The following is a 14098-nucleotide window of genomic DNA, read 5'->3' on the forward strand; positions in this document are numbered from 1 at the left end:
TGAATTGGGGGTTAAGGAAGCAAGGATGAGAACATATGTTTATTTCTGAAAGTAATTCATGATCTTTATAGAAAACAGTTGAAAACAGAGAAAATATACATAAAGGGGGGAGGTCTGGAGAGATAGTACAACAGGTAATGGGCTTGCCTTGCACGTGCATGTGGCAGACATCTGTTTGATCCCTGACACCACATATGGTTTCCTGAACCCCACCATGAGTGACTCCTGAGCACAGAGCCTGGAGTAAACCTTGAGCATCCCCAGATCTGGCTCAAAACTCTCCTCTCCCCCCACAAATAAATAAATAAATAAATAAATAAGAAAGAAGAAAGGGCCAGGGAGATAGCTCAAAAATTACAGAGCATGTAATTTTGCATGCAGGGGGGTGGGGGGTGGCTTCAATCCATGGCACTGTCTGCTTCCCCAAACACCTCTCAGAGCAACTCTTGTGCACCAAGCCTGTGCCCCTAAGCACTAGTGGATGCAGCCCAAAGAACAGAAAACAAAACAAAAAAAAAGAGAAATCATGATTTCACTAGCCAGAGATGTGGGCATTTGTGTATTTTCTCTTCCAATCCTTCTTGTGTGGATATGTACCTTTACAATGCTACAGGGACACTAACATATATTTTTGAACTTATTTCTAAAAAATCCATTAACGTAACATCAAAAGCACTTTTCCACGCCATTAAAAAAATCTTCCCGACCTTCACATTTAATGACCACAAAATATTTCTATTCTTGGAAGCCTCATCTTGTTTGTATTTATCCATTCCCTCACTGTCAGGTAATCATGCTGCTGCAAATTTCACATTGGCGTGTACAGCTGGGGCTGGAAAAGGAGGGATGTGGGAGCTGCAGACATTTCATTTGTAGACACAACTGTTATTTCCAGAACGGTTCTATTTTTAGAGAGACATTTGGCTCAAAAGTCTCCATTCAAAATTCCTGAGAGGGGAAAATCTTTTAAAATAATAATTTTTTTCTTACCATTGAAAATAAAATGAAAACGACCTTCTCTTTATAGAAGTCTACATCTCTGCTTATTTCCTCAGACTGGCTTCCAAGCAGCGGTGAGTGATCTTGCCGAGCCAAGGATGAGGTTGTGCTCTGGGGGGCCTGTTCTCTGCAGTCACTAGCAAGAGGTCGCTGTCTAGTGCCTGGCAAGCAGCCCCGTGAGGTCTTCAATCAAGATGGAAATGCTCTTTGAATTTTTTTTTTGGGGGGGTGGGTTCCCTAAGCAGTACTCAGAGGGCCTAGATGCCACTCCTGGAAGTACTCAGGGGACCATGCAAAGTTCGGTATTGAACTCAGGCCTCCACAGGCTGTTCTAGCCCCTGAAAGTCACTTCCTTGGTATCAGGTTGAAATCTTTATGTGTGTCCTACCTATCATAATCCATCACAAATTACTGCCTCATGTTTTTTTTTTTTCTTAAATACTTTCCTATAAGGTTTTGGTGCTTAAAAAAATTATTCTCTGCTAAGCCTGTGAACTTTTCAAGTCAGACTGGAAGCAGCTTCCCAGCTCTCTGGTCTTTCATTTCACTTTCTGACACTGGAACTGCTTTGCATTTTCAGTTCTACCTATTATTATTATTATTTTTTTTACTTTTCTGATTGTTTTAAATTTAGACAGGTTTCCCCAGGAAACAAGCAGATAGGAAGTCTCTAATAGCCATCCTTCCCTCTACTTTCTATATTTCTCTGGTTCTTCTGGGGACTCCTGGTTGATAGAGTATGAGGTTAGGATTCTTTCTCAAAGGACAACCTTATATTTATTTTTGCTTTTTGGAGGGTCAGGGATCTGTGCTCAGGGATCACTCCTGGTGGTACTCCAGGGACTGTATCAGTGGCCGGGATTAAATCCGGGCATCCAGACTGGTTGCATGTTAGGCAAGCCTTCTAATCTAATATACTATCTCTCCCAAAAGTGTATCCTTTTTTTTTTTTGCTTTTTGGGTCATACCTGGTGGTGCTCAGTTACTCCTGTCTCTGCATTCAGGAATCACTCCTGGTGGTGCTCAGGGGACCATATGGGATGCTGGGAATCAAACCCGGATCGGCCGTATGCAAGGCAAATGCCCTATCCACTGTGCTATCGCTCCAGCTCAAGTGCATTCTAATTTCCCCAGCATCTTTACTGAAGTTGGAGCTCACTGTTCTCCATTATATCCAAAGCCTCAAGGCTGTATGAGACAGGTGTGGGTGGGGGGAAATTCTGCAGATGCCCTCATCTCAAATGACACCTTCCCATCTGCCTCTGAGTATCTCTGAACCCCAGTACTAGACCCGAGGTCTCCCCGAGGGCAGGGAAATGGGCCCTTGCACGTCCCCAGAATTGGTTTGGAGAGTGGGTTCCCCTGCTGCTCCTACTCCCAACAACTCTCCCCAGCAAACAGGCAGATCTCACATTCCCACGTGGGGAAGAGAGCTTGTGGGGTGGGGACCGAGCACTTGTGTTCTCCTTGCGCGGCTGGTCTTGTATGTCCAGTTATGGACTGAAAGTTTTTGACCCCAAACAAGTAGAGTTCAGAACTAAAGAAAGCTGGATCCCTGGGGCTGCACTAAGGAACCCCACAGCTCCTGAGACAGTTTTACAGGAGGTGGGCGCGAGTCAGCCAGGTATGACTCAAACCGAGAAAATGGGGGTAAATTTTCCAGAGCCAACAGCAGGAGGTGGGAGTGGAAATGCAGCTGACACCTGCCCCAGGGTCTTTGGTGAGAACAGAGGTGGCCCTTTCCTCTCTGGGCCCAGGGTACTCTGCCTGGGCCTGAAAGGGAAAGTCCAGGAGGCCTAGGGGCGAGCCGGGCAAGTGACTCTGGGAGCCTGAGGCCTCATGCCGCTCCATCAATGCCTGGCGCAACTGGGTCCCTCTTCACTAGAGAATTTAAGTGGACAGCCCGGAGCCAGGTGGGTGGGGGCCCACCACTGCCAGAGAGGCCCGAAACCGCAGGCAGAGCCTGACTCCAGGAAGCCCTCATCTGATTGCAGGAGCCCTGGAGCCACTGCTCTCCTCACTTCCTCCAGGTCTCCACTAAAAAGTTTCCTCTCAGGGAGGCCTGCCTCAGCAAGTGTATCGAACGAACGCCTGGCCTCTGTGGTCCGCCCTTAGAATGGAGAGAGCCCCGTACTGAGATGGGGATGTAAGGGGAGTGGCAGCTGCATTGTTCCTACTCTCAAGACGGAATTCAGCATCACTTTTAAGTATGTTTTGTTCTTGGATCACACCTGGTGATGCACAGGGGTTACTCCTGACTCTGTACTCAGGATTACTCTTGACAGTGCTTGGGAGACCATATGGGATGTCGGGGATCGAATCTGGGTCGGCCATGTGCAAGGCAAACGCCCTACCCACTGTGCTATTGCCAGCTCCAGCATCACTTTTAAGTATGAACACAGGCTGCCAAGCAGAGGCATTCCAGCAGTTCACTCTGACCTTGTTGCCAACAGACGTCACAGATATTTACATATCACATTACAGACGCTGCAGATTTCTCTAAATATCTTCTATGCTCGTCACAACCTCAAAATCACAGTCGTCATCACACCCTTTGTTATTGAACGTTCTAGCAAAGCATACATATTTCACAATTTTTTGAATATTTTGCTCACTATGTTTTAAGACCAACGGTTTTACTGCAATCCTTTGTATTTTATTTTATTCTTCAAACACCATTCTTTTTACTGTTAGAAAAGACTGCTTGCGTAGACATATTCCTTACTGTCCTGTTGAGCAACATCATCTTAAAGCTTATTTTTGGGGGAGAGGCAATTTACATCTCAGAAATAACATCTGTAAATAAATAAATGATCAGAAGCCTAATCGGAAGCATCAAACACCTTCCTATACCCACACCACCTGCTGAATGCCAGCTAGTGCTTTTTATAATAATAATAATAATAATAATAATAATAATTCACTGACTTATTTTTTGGGGGAAGAGGTCTCCTTTTACTAGACTATGAGTTCCCTGGAAGCCAGAATTTTGTGTCTTGGTCACTGCTATGTCCCCAGCTCATAGGACAGCATTTGATATATTGCAGGTGTTCACCCATGGTTCGTGAATTGAATGAAAGGGCAGAGATTCCAGCTCCCCTTTTACAGATGAGAAAATTGAGTCTCACCAGGGAGAGGTGAGTTGCCGAAAGACAGTATTTAGGCAGGGCCCAGGAAGGGTAGAGTGTACTTGAGCCTGCCCCTCCACACAGTCACTAGGCCTGTGAAATGGAAAGCTCTACCAGCAGCAAACCACACACTGTCCCTCCATGTACCTGAAAAGAGGAACGGAGGAGGAAAGGGAGGGGCTGGGACCTGAAAGCAGGGGCGGAGGAAGTTGTCTCCCTCCGGGTTCTGACTTTGCTCATCTACTTCTCTCTCCCTTTCTGAGCTGGAACCTGCACAAACCTGCAACTACAGATGCCCAGGAACTGCACTCATAGTACTTCATGGCCTGGGGTGGAGGAAGAGAAGATGCAGCCTGGGCAGCAGGTATCCTTTGTTGCTCTGAGGGGCCCCAGGGCCCTTGAACAATCAGAATGCACTTCCAGGATGGCACAAGACTCTGCTCCTCTTGACCTGGGCTACTAAGTGGCCAATCTCACCCATAGGAGCTTCATAGGTATCAGGAAGGACTTGTATCGGGCCTCTGCACTTTTCTCTGTGTATGGGGTATTACTCCCAGGGGTACTTAGGGAACCAGGAAGTTCTGGGGATGGAACTGGGGTCAGCCTGATACAGGCTGGGCCTTAACCCCATGCTATCTCTCTGACGCCTCTGGGTTTTCTTTTCTTTTCTTTTTCATCTTTTTTTTTTTTTTTTGCTTTTTGGGTCACACCCGATGATGCTCAGGGATTACTCCTGGCTCTGCACTCAGAAATTACTCCTGGCTGTGCTTGGGGGACCAGAGAGGATGCTGGGAATTGAACCCGGGTAAGCTGCATGCAAGGCAAATGCCCTACCCGCTGTGCTACCGCTCCAGCCCAATTTAACGACAACAACAAAAAACAGATATTTTTTTCCTCCCTTTGCACACTAAGTACCTATTGGATATTCTAGCATGGAAGAGTTTTTTTTTTTTTTTTTTAGATAACTTGGAATTTTCTTGATTTTTTTTTATTAGTGAAACACCATGAGGTACAGTTATAGACTTATAAATTTTTATGCTTGGGTTTCAGTTATACAATGATCAAGTGCCCATCCTCCACCACCACAGGTCCCAGCATCCCTCCCACCCCCCATGCCCCCCATCCCACCCTGCCTCTGTGGCAGGACATTCCCCCTTGTTCTCTCTCTCTTCTTTTGGGTACTGTGTTTTGCAAGAGAGGCACTGAGTGGTAGTCATGTTTGGTTTATAGTCTACTTTGAGCAAAGCATGGAAGAGTTATTTTTAACTGAATTTTGTTCAGCTGTTCATATCCTTAGGAAAGCAGATGACAATGGCAAAGTCAAGTTCACACTTGAGTCAGTAACTCCTCAGCTGGATAATCCACTGTGGTGATCATGGGATTCAGCTGAGAGGGGTCAACATTTAGCCACTGTGCAGCAATCCCCAACAGGCTGGCTGTGATAAAGTACTTTCCTGCCCCATGATTGCTCAGGAGTCAGGCAGATTTTGAGCCAATGTGCCTGTCCCTATAGGCTCAGAAAGGAGCATTAGCACTTGCTGTAAGAATGGGCGGTTTGGGACAGGAACCTCAGCTCTAATCACTGCAGGAGAAACCAGTGACTTGGTTTCCTTCCATTTCCTCCCATTTCTTGGTTCACACCTTCCACACCCTGCGGTGGGGTGTGTGTCTGTGTTTCACAGAAAACTCTCGACATGAGGTCTTCATGGAATAAAAAAGGCAAGGAAACTAACAGAAAATTCCACCTGGCTTCTTCTTCCTGGCCGAAGTCAAGAGAGCCAGGGAAAGGCTCTGGTGTCTCCCAAACCCTTGACCCATCCCAACTCCCATCATGGCCCAAACAGCAGGTGCCAGTCACCACCTTGCTCAGAGAAATGGGAATTTCCCAACAGGCAAGATAGGCATGGCAAGTGCCTGGCTGTGTGCCAAGGACCCCCTCCTGCCTTGCTGCCTCTCTGCTGGTCGCCTCCGCTTCACCCACTCAGCAAAGCACACCTTCTGGGTTTCCCCCACCCCCGCCCAAACCACACCATAATCAGAGAATGAGTGACTGTCACCACTCAAAGGGACTTCAAAGACCTCTCCCAGACCCAGCATTTGAAGTAACAAATCTCTAACATGCATCCCACTCTTAATATGTGCAACTACCATCCCTATGTTACAGATGATGGCACAGAGAGGTCAAGCAATTTGCCTCTTGTGATCCAGCAAGTGACTGTCGGCACAGGGGACTGAAATCCACACTGGCGGTTTGAGAAGTCCTGGCTGTTAAAGCCGGGGAGCCTCCAAGGTCTGACTGCCTTGTCACGTTCTAAGACTGCTGAGATGGGGGTGAGAATGGCTGTGAGAATGACCAATAGGTCCAAGGCTAAAGTATGCTTTGGAACCCATCTCCCTCCCTGCAGACACTAGGGGATGGGGCTCTGGTATGTGAGCATAAAAGCCATAAAGAATCCCTGTTCAGCAGTAGAATGGCTAAATAAAGTCTCAGTAACTCGGAGACCACTTCTTCTCTTTCTAGATCTCACCTCCTAGGACAGAGTCAGGGGCCACCTTCCCGATGCTGGGCTCCCGGCTCCTTCCCGATCTCTTCCTTCATCCCTGCCCCCACCCCAGCTAGGCAGACCTGGCCACAGTTGGTGTGAGACTGTACTGGGGCCATCACCCACCCTTGGCAAGGGACTCTCATTCAGGACCAGGGCTGGGATTAAGTTGCAAGAGGTTTGAGAGATTGGGGATGACAAAAGGGGCTTGGAGACTAATTAGGAGCAGCAATGAAAGCTTAATTCATAAAAGCAAACATTTTCCATCCATCAACCTGCAACCAGTTAAGGGCAACGTTTGAAAGAAATCTGCTAGTGGGGAAGGGAGCCAACAGGAACAGGAAATGTTTGAAAGAATGTAAACTATTTCGGTTTCATAAAAAGTAACAAGTAAACAGTTATTACATGCAAATAATGCCCTGGTTTTAATTAATGCTGAAAAGTCAAAATATGTTTGACATTTGTATGTATACATTGAACGGCTGGAGAGGGGAAAAAAATGGTGCCCAGATGCCCGTCTCTGTGCAGGGCTGGCTGCTTAGAGGGAACTAAAACCTTGAGAAGGTCTTGTTTATTGGTGATGAAAAGTAGAATTCTGCCTCAGCCTCTGTGAGCCCAGGGCAGAGGGAACCTTTCAGACTTTCTTAAGGAAGCTGGAGGGGTAGTTCAGCTAAATGGGAAGGGCACTCCCCACTATTCAGTAGGCTGGTCTTAAAGGGCCAGTGAGTCCTCAATTTCCCATTTGCAGGCAGGCTTTCCAGACCAGAAGTGATGGGTTTCTGGTTCCAGCAGTCAGTGAGCCACTCAATGCCACCGCAGCTTTTGGTCCTGCCTCTCCCCATCAGGTAGATGAGACAGTGGCGGGAGATGGCAGCCTCTGAGCTACTCTTTCCCACATTCAGCACCCTACACTGCACTTCTATTCTAAACCACCTTATAGCTAAAGGGGCTGGGGAAACTGTGGCTTTGGGAGACCACAGCCCGGGAGAGGTAGCCTCAGAGCTGGTGGGGTAGAGGTCGGGGAGGCTGTGTAGGCTGCTGGGGTGCTTAGGATTTGTTATTTAATCTCCCCTGCTGAAAGAACTAAAGCAGCCCCCCTCCTCTGCCCCGGTATGTGGTATGTACGTCTGAGATCCCCCCAACACCAGGGTGCTTTAAAGGAAAATGGGGGAGGGGAAAGAGGAAAGGACTTCAGGAATTAGGAAAGCCCAGAAACTGGAAGAAAACTGTGTCTTAAGAGACCCAGGCATTCTAGCATTCCCCATATCCTCAGAGGGGTCTGGGACACCATAAGGGGTTATAAACAGCTGTTTGACAGAGGGGGAGCCCAGAAATCTGTTTCTGGGACCACCATTGGGATCCCTGCTTCCTAGCCACAGTCAAAGTCTGCTGGGCTGTGAAGGATGCTTTCTGCTCACCTCGTCCACTGCGGCCCACGAAGCGCAGGTCATTGAACCTGGCCACCTGGTTCTTCATGACGGCGGAGGCGTTGCGCAGCTCTGCAGAGTAGTTCTCATCATTGCCGGCCATGACAGTCACCACAGTTCCATCCGGCACGTCCCCCAGCGCCACCACCTGAGGGTACCAGGCAGGCGGAGAGCTCAGAAAGGTAGGGGGAAGCCAGGGGAAGGAGGGGAGGGGCAGGGCTGGGCAGCTCTCCTAGGTCCTAGGCGCACTGCGGATTTCTCAAATGCATCTCAAATGCCCCGTGTATAAGAGGCTTAAAAACAAGAGAGGTCGTCCTCCAAGTACAACAAAAACAACAAGACAAAAATCTCTACCTTCCCTTCCAAGAGCCTAGATCAATTGTTTGAGCCATATCTTAAGAAATGTTCCTTTGGACTCAATTCACCGGGAGTGAGAGCTACGAATTAGCTCAGTCACTATGGTGTGGGGAGCAGTTCCCCTCTCCTTTTACAGCTTGCGTAAAAGAGGAATCAACATTCTCCTAGCAACCAAGTCGCTAAGTGAAAATAACAACAACGGCAACAACAACAACACAACCACACAGCAATAACAACACCAGGACTGCTAAACCGTACCCACAGTCAACGAAAGAGTCGTTTGGGGTGTGAAATTTGGCCCTGAAATATGGCCAGGGTCCAGTTTATGGTGGCTTCTGCAGAGCCTGAATTCGTTAGGTAGGGAAAAAATGCAAAATGCAAAACAAACTCACGCCCAGAGAAGGGCTGTACAGAAAACCCCTGTATAATGAAGGAGGACTTTCGAGAGCAAGAGGATGCACCTGCTGGGAACTGCAGGATGGGGGTGGTGGTTACCCCCCATCCCATCTCCCTACCCCTCACTGTGGGGAGTATGAAGAAGCAGATGCCTTTTGAAAAGGGATCAGACCGGGAACGAAGTCACAGCCATTTAAACGTGGCCACCGCGTGCGGGGACTAGAAATCCAGATGGTAAAAATTTCAAGGAGAAAATGTTTGGGGTCTGATTAAAAAGGCCAGATTTCCTGTCAACATCCTGTCTTCTTTTAATTTCAAAGATTCCTTTTAAGCTCCAAGTGACAGTAAAACCTCCGATCTGAGGATTAAAGTCACACGAGCCCCTCCTCCCCCTCCTCCCCGGGAGATTTTCCCCACTGGTATTTTAAGATGTCACCCGGGAGACCTCAAAGAGCCACTCATCCTTTTTCCAATTTGGAGTCGCCTTAATGGGAGCAAGGCGGGCCTCAGCTGCCAGGAGCCACCGCCGCTTTCCAGCCACCTCGGGCACCGCCACCCCCAGCCGCCGGCCCTTCCTGCCGCGACCCTTTCTCACGGCAGCTGCGAGAGGTTTAGGGGAAAACCAAGGCGTTTTCGTTTCATCTCGCTGCCCCCTTAAAAAATATGAAAATGAAACAGTCGGCGACTGACCCGGCAGAGAAAAAAAGATCCTCTGGATGAAGGGGTTTGCTAGCCTCCCCCCACCTCTGCCTGACATTCGGGATCCTGGCGCCAGCCCGGTTGGGGTTCAGTGGCCCCCGCCCCACTTCCCCAGGGCCTGGTGCCGCCCGGTGCAAAATGTCAGCAGCCCGAGGTAGATGGAGGGTGTGAGCAGGAAGTGCTTCTGAAGCTGCTCCGGAGGAGGGGTGCCGCGGTCCAGGGCAGGTCCACCCCACCCCGGGATCCTCGTCCGGGTCCCGGGGATCCCTCTCTCCCGAGGCCCACACGGCAGGATCCCGGGGATTCGAACTGGGAAGGAGGAAGAGCTCCATCCGTCCGTTTCCGCATCCACATCTCTGCAGGGCTCCCCGAAGGTGCGGGCTGGGGGACATACCCCTGCGAGGCATCCGCTGGGGGTTGCACCCCACCGGGAGCGCCCGGGGCCGGGTGGCCCGGCTCCGGCGGCGGCGGGGTCGCGCCCGTCCCCGTTCCCCTTTCCGCGTCCCCTCTCCGCGCCTGCCTGCCTTCCTCCCGCCGCCGAGGAGCCCCAGCCCCGAGGCGAGCAGGGCTCTTCCCGCCCCGGGGCCCCCCCGCACTCACCTTGAACGCCACGGGCAGCGTCTTGTTGCAGCGCCAGTGCGAGGGCAGCACGGAGCAGAGGAAGTTGGGGCTGTCGGTGCGCACGAGCTCGCCCGCGTGGTCCGCCAGCACGTCCACCATCGAGCGCACCTCGGGCCGGGCGCGCCCGCCGGGCCCCACGGCCGCCTGCGCGCTCAGCGCGCCGCTGTTCTCGCCCATCTTGCCACCGCCGCCGCCGCCGCCGCCGCCGCCGCAGGGGAAGGCCGTGGAGGGAGGTGTGAAGCGGCGGCTGGTGCTCGGGTCTACGGGAATACGCATAACAGCGGCCGTCAGGGCGCCGGGCGGGCGGCGGCGGCGCGGCTCCCCGGGGGGCGGCCGGCGCGGGCGCCTCCTCCGCCGCGAGGAGCGGGAAAGCAGAAGCGACGGGGTCGGCGGCTCGGGACGCTGGGGGCGGCGCCCGGGGACGCCCCGCCGGGGCCCGCCCGCCCGCCGCGCGGCCTCACCGCCCCGACGGCCGCGCTCGCCGCCCGCTAGTCCCGCATCCCCGGGCGCGCTGCCCGCGTGTGGCCGCCTCTTCGCCCCGCGGTGCCGGCGGCCGGCTCTGCGGCCGGGCCAAGCGCGGGCGGTGCCGCCGCCTCCCTCCCCCGCCCCCCCTCCGCTCGCGGTCGCCCCACGAACTCCGCGGTCGCCGCCCCAGAACAAATCCTCGAGAATCAAGTGGCGGCGCCGCGACCGCCCGCGCGGGGTGACTACCCCGGGGCCTGCGAGGGCGGGGCCGCCCGATCGACGCGACGCGCAGCCAATCGCAGCCCCGTGGCGGGCACCTCGGCCGCGCTCGCGGGGGAGGAACGGGGACCGCCAAGCCGCCCCGCGGGGAGGGGCGGAAGGCCCCGCCCCGGGAGGACGCCCCGGGTCAGGGGCCCCGCACCGCAGCCCGCCGAGGCTCCCCGAACGTTCTCGGGAGCCGGGCGCCCGGGCCACAATTTCATTCCCAACGTCCGGGCCCCACAGAAGTCGCCTTGGCTGAGGTCTCCCGGGCTCCGTCTCCCTGACGCCCCCCTCGCGCCGGGGCCGCGCCGGCTCCGTCCCCGCTCTCGCCCGGGCCGCCGCCCGCAGCTTTCGGCCTGCGGTGCCCGCACTCCCGCGCCCGGGAATCGCGGGGAGCCCCATCTCCGCCCCCGCCCTCCGGGCCGGTGACATCGAGTGGAGCGACCCCTCACCCCCCAAAAAGAGGCTCCTCGCCACCCCGACCTCGCGAATGAATTATTCTGACCCCGACGCCTCCGGCGCACGCCACCCCGACACGCGCCGACAGCGACTTTGGGCCGGGCCCTGGCCAACCCCGATGCCAACCCCGAGGCCGGGGAGCGAGTGTCTCCCACGGGCCCGCGTGCGGCTCGGGGGGCGCCCAACGCCGCTCCTCTTTTTTTTTTCCTCCCCCGCAAAACAACTTTCGGGATCGCGCAGGCCTCGCCGCCGCGACCTGTTTTATTGTGGTGGCCCGAGGCGCTTGGGAGGGGGGGGGGAGAAAGACGATGGCGTCTGAGGAAACGCGCGTGTGTCTCCCCTCATCGTCCCCTCCGCGCACATGACCGCTGTCCTGCGCCGCGAAAGAGTCGGTGGTGAGAAGGAAACTGTACGGAGCACGCGGGAATGGCCTGGGTCCCAGCGAAGGGCCCTGACTTCCAGAGAAGGCGGTTTTCTTCCTCCGGGTCGAGGCAGGCCGGGCCCCGCGGGGTCATGCCCGCCTTCCCCGGCGCGGGGCCGCCCTCTGCGCGCCGACCCCGGCCCGGCCTGTGGCTCTCTGCCCGCCCGGGGCCAGCGCGGCTCGGCCCGGCCACTGTCAGGGCGTCGCGGCCTTCCCGGGCGAACATGACTGGGGACGGGCCCGAGCGGGGAGGGGATCCGGACAGACCAAGCCCCGATTCACTCCGGATTATTGCTCCAACCCGCTCCCCGGGCCCCGGGGAACGAACTCGTGCGCCCTGCCCCCCGCCCAAGGGAGATGAGGCGGCATTTTCGTTGTCCCCCGACGTTCGACAGGTGCGAAACGAACTCCACGCTTCTGGTGCAGAGAAGCGTGGGAGTCGATGGTGGCCGCAAGATTTCGCCTTGGTGCTGACCTCTGGCCCTGTGGGAACCTTTTGGGCGTAGCCGAACGAAATCGAGCCCTGGGTGCGGGGCTGCGGCTCAACTTGGACCCCCCAGGACGGTTGATCCCTTCTCCTCTCCGGCCCGGGTTCTTGGCCGCCCTTCATACCGTTCCGATGGCGGGGACGGCCAGGGCCCTTTTCGGGATCTTTGCACAGCGCCTGCCCCTCGGCGTGGCGGATCCCTGGCACCCGAGGCCGAGCCCCGCGCTCTCGGAGGCCCCGGGACCAGCCACAGAACCAGAAGGGAAGCCCGGGCCGGGTGCCGCCACGTCTGACCTCAGCGAGCTTCCGCCCACAGCCCTCCGCTTTGTGGCCAGGTAGGGCCCGGGGCCAGGGGGGCGCGCGAGCACGTTGCCTGGGAATGGCCACGGGGCCCGCACCCGCGGCGTCCGGGGCTTGTAAATTCGATTTGTCGATTCGCACCGGGGCCCTGGCACGTCCCTCCACCGGGTTTCTCCCTCTTACCCCAGGGCGGTTTTGCCAACGGGGCTTCTCGAGAATCGGGCGCCTGCGGGCCGCAGCACCCGGTCCCCGGCCCCGGCGCGGCTCCAGCCCACGGGAGGGCGCTCGCTGCTGGTGGGCGCCAGCACCTGGGGACCCACCGGATTAGCGCGCAGATACCCCGCGGGAGGTCGCGGGGGCCGTCGAGACCCGTGCCGTCCCAGAAGCTGCCGCCAGTTGGCGCTCTCAGCCTGCCGGCTGCGGGGCTGCCGCTCCCGGCCACCGGCACAGCTGCGCGCCAGCTGCGGTCCCCGTGTCCTAGCGCCACCCGCCGTCCCCTGTGAGCGGCTTCTCTGCGACACAAGTCGCGTCCAAGTCTTCACCTTTGACACGGCGGACACATCTCAACAAACCAAATGGCATCTATCAGGCCGAAAGCTGCCTCCAGGTCGCCTCGGGACCCCGACGCTTTCTGGCTTCACAAACGCGACATCTGAGGAGCCCCCGTGCCCCGCAGAAGGTTCTGCCTGCAAAAGCGCGGCTTGGTCCTGTTCTGGGGGACTGGGAAGCAGCACGTAGGAACAGGCCAGTTCCTTCCCGGTTTCCAACTACAGTGAACCCGCCTTCATCTCTGGTCTACAGATTTAAGGTCGCCAGCATCAATCATTCTATCCCTCCCCCCCCCCTGCCCCCACGGTTATTTTTGGACCGCACCCTGTGTATCTCTGGTCTCCTCTGGACTCTGGGGTCTGCTCACTGATGGCTTCAGACAGTGCTGGGGGACCATGCCTTCCATGCTTCACCCCCATGAAGCTCCTTCTGATCCCCAATCACTATTTTCTCTCTCTCTCTCTCTCTCTCTCTCTCTCTCTCTCTCTCTCTCTCTCTCTCTCTCTCTCTCATTGACATTTGGAATGGCAATGTCCAGCTCCTAAGTGGGGGACTAACTGCTCCCGCCCTTCTGGGCTCTACATGGACAGCTCCCTCGCCTCCCTCTAACTCCCCACTTCAAGCTGCCAGTCTGGGGGAATGGCTCTAGCACCCCAAGTTGTTGCAAGAGGGTGATGAAGCCCAGAGGTCTATGCTTATCTTGACCAGAGCTGAGTGAACAGAATCCAGTATGGGGCCTGCAGTGCCAGAGTTTGGGGGGGGGGGTGTCACTCTTCTTACTGTCATCTTTCCTTACCCAGGAGACCCTGTGTGTATATATAGCATAGGGGGGCTCTCCTGCGGCCTGAGGGGGTCTGGGAGTGCCTTCTAGTATATTCTTGGTGGTAAGGGGGGCGGCACACGTCTATCCTGCCAGCCAGAGAGCTTTCAAGGGCAAGTCTCACTTATGGGGAGTCCTTTTCCCTGGGGAGGGGAGAGACCCTCAG

General features: G+C 55.1%; 1 protein-coding gene across 1 annotated transcript in view; it reads right to left on the reverse strand.

The window, feature by feature from the left end:
- The window catches only part of RUNX3 (RUNX family transcription factor 3), a 55205-nt gene that overhangs the window by 11258 nt on the left and 29849 nt on the right, over nt 1–14098 (reverse strand). Inside the window, exons 2-3 of the mRNA XM_056123599.1 lie at nt 10150–10430; nt 8089–8245 (exon numbers count right to left, since the gene is read on the reverse strand). Coding sequence (XP_055979574.1) covers nt 8089–8245; nt 10150–10430 — 438 coding nt within the window. The remainder of the gene's footprint in view (nt 1–8088; nt 8246–10149; nt 10431–14098) is intronic.

Source organism: Sorex fumeus, unplaced genomic scaffold (genome assembly GCF_029834395.1).
Source record: "Sorex fumeus unplaced genomic scaffold, SorFum_2.1 ptg000047l, whole genome shotgun sequence".
NCBI classification, from domain to species: Eukaryota; Metazoa; Chordata; class Mammalia; order Eulipotyphla; family Soricidae; genus Sorex; species Sorex fumeus.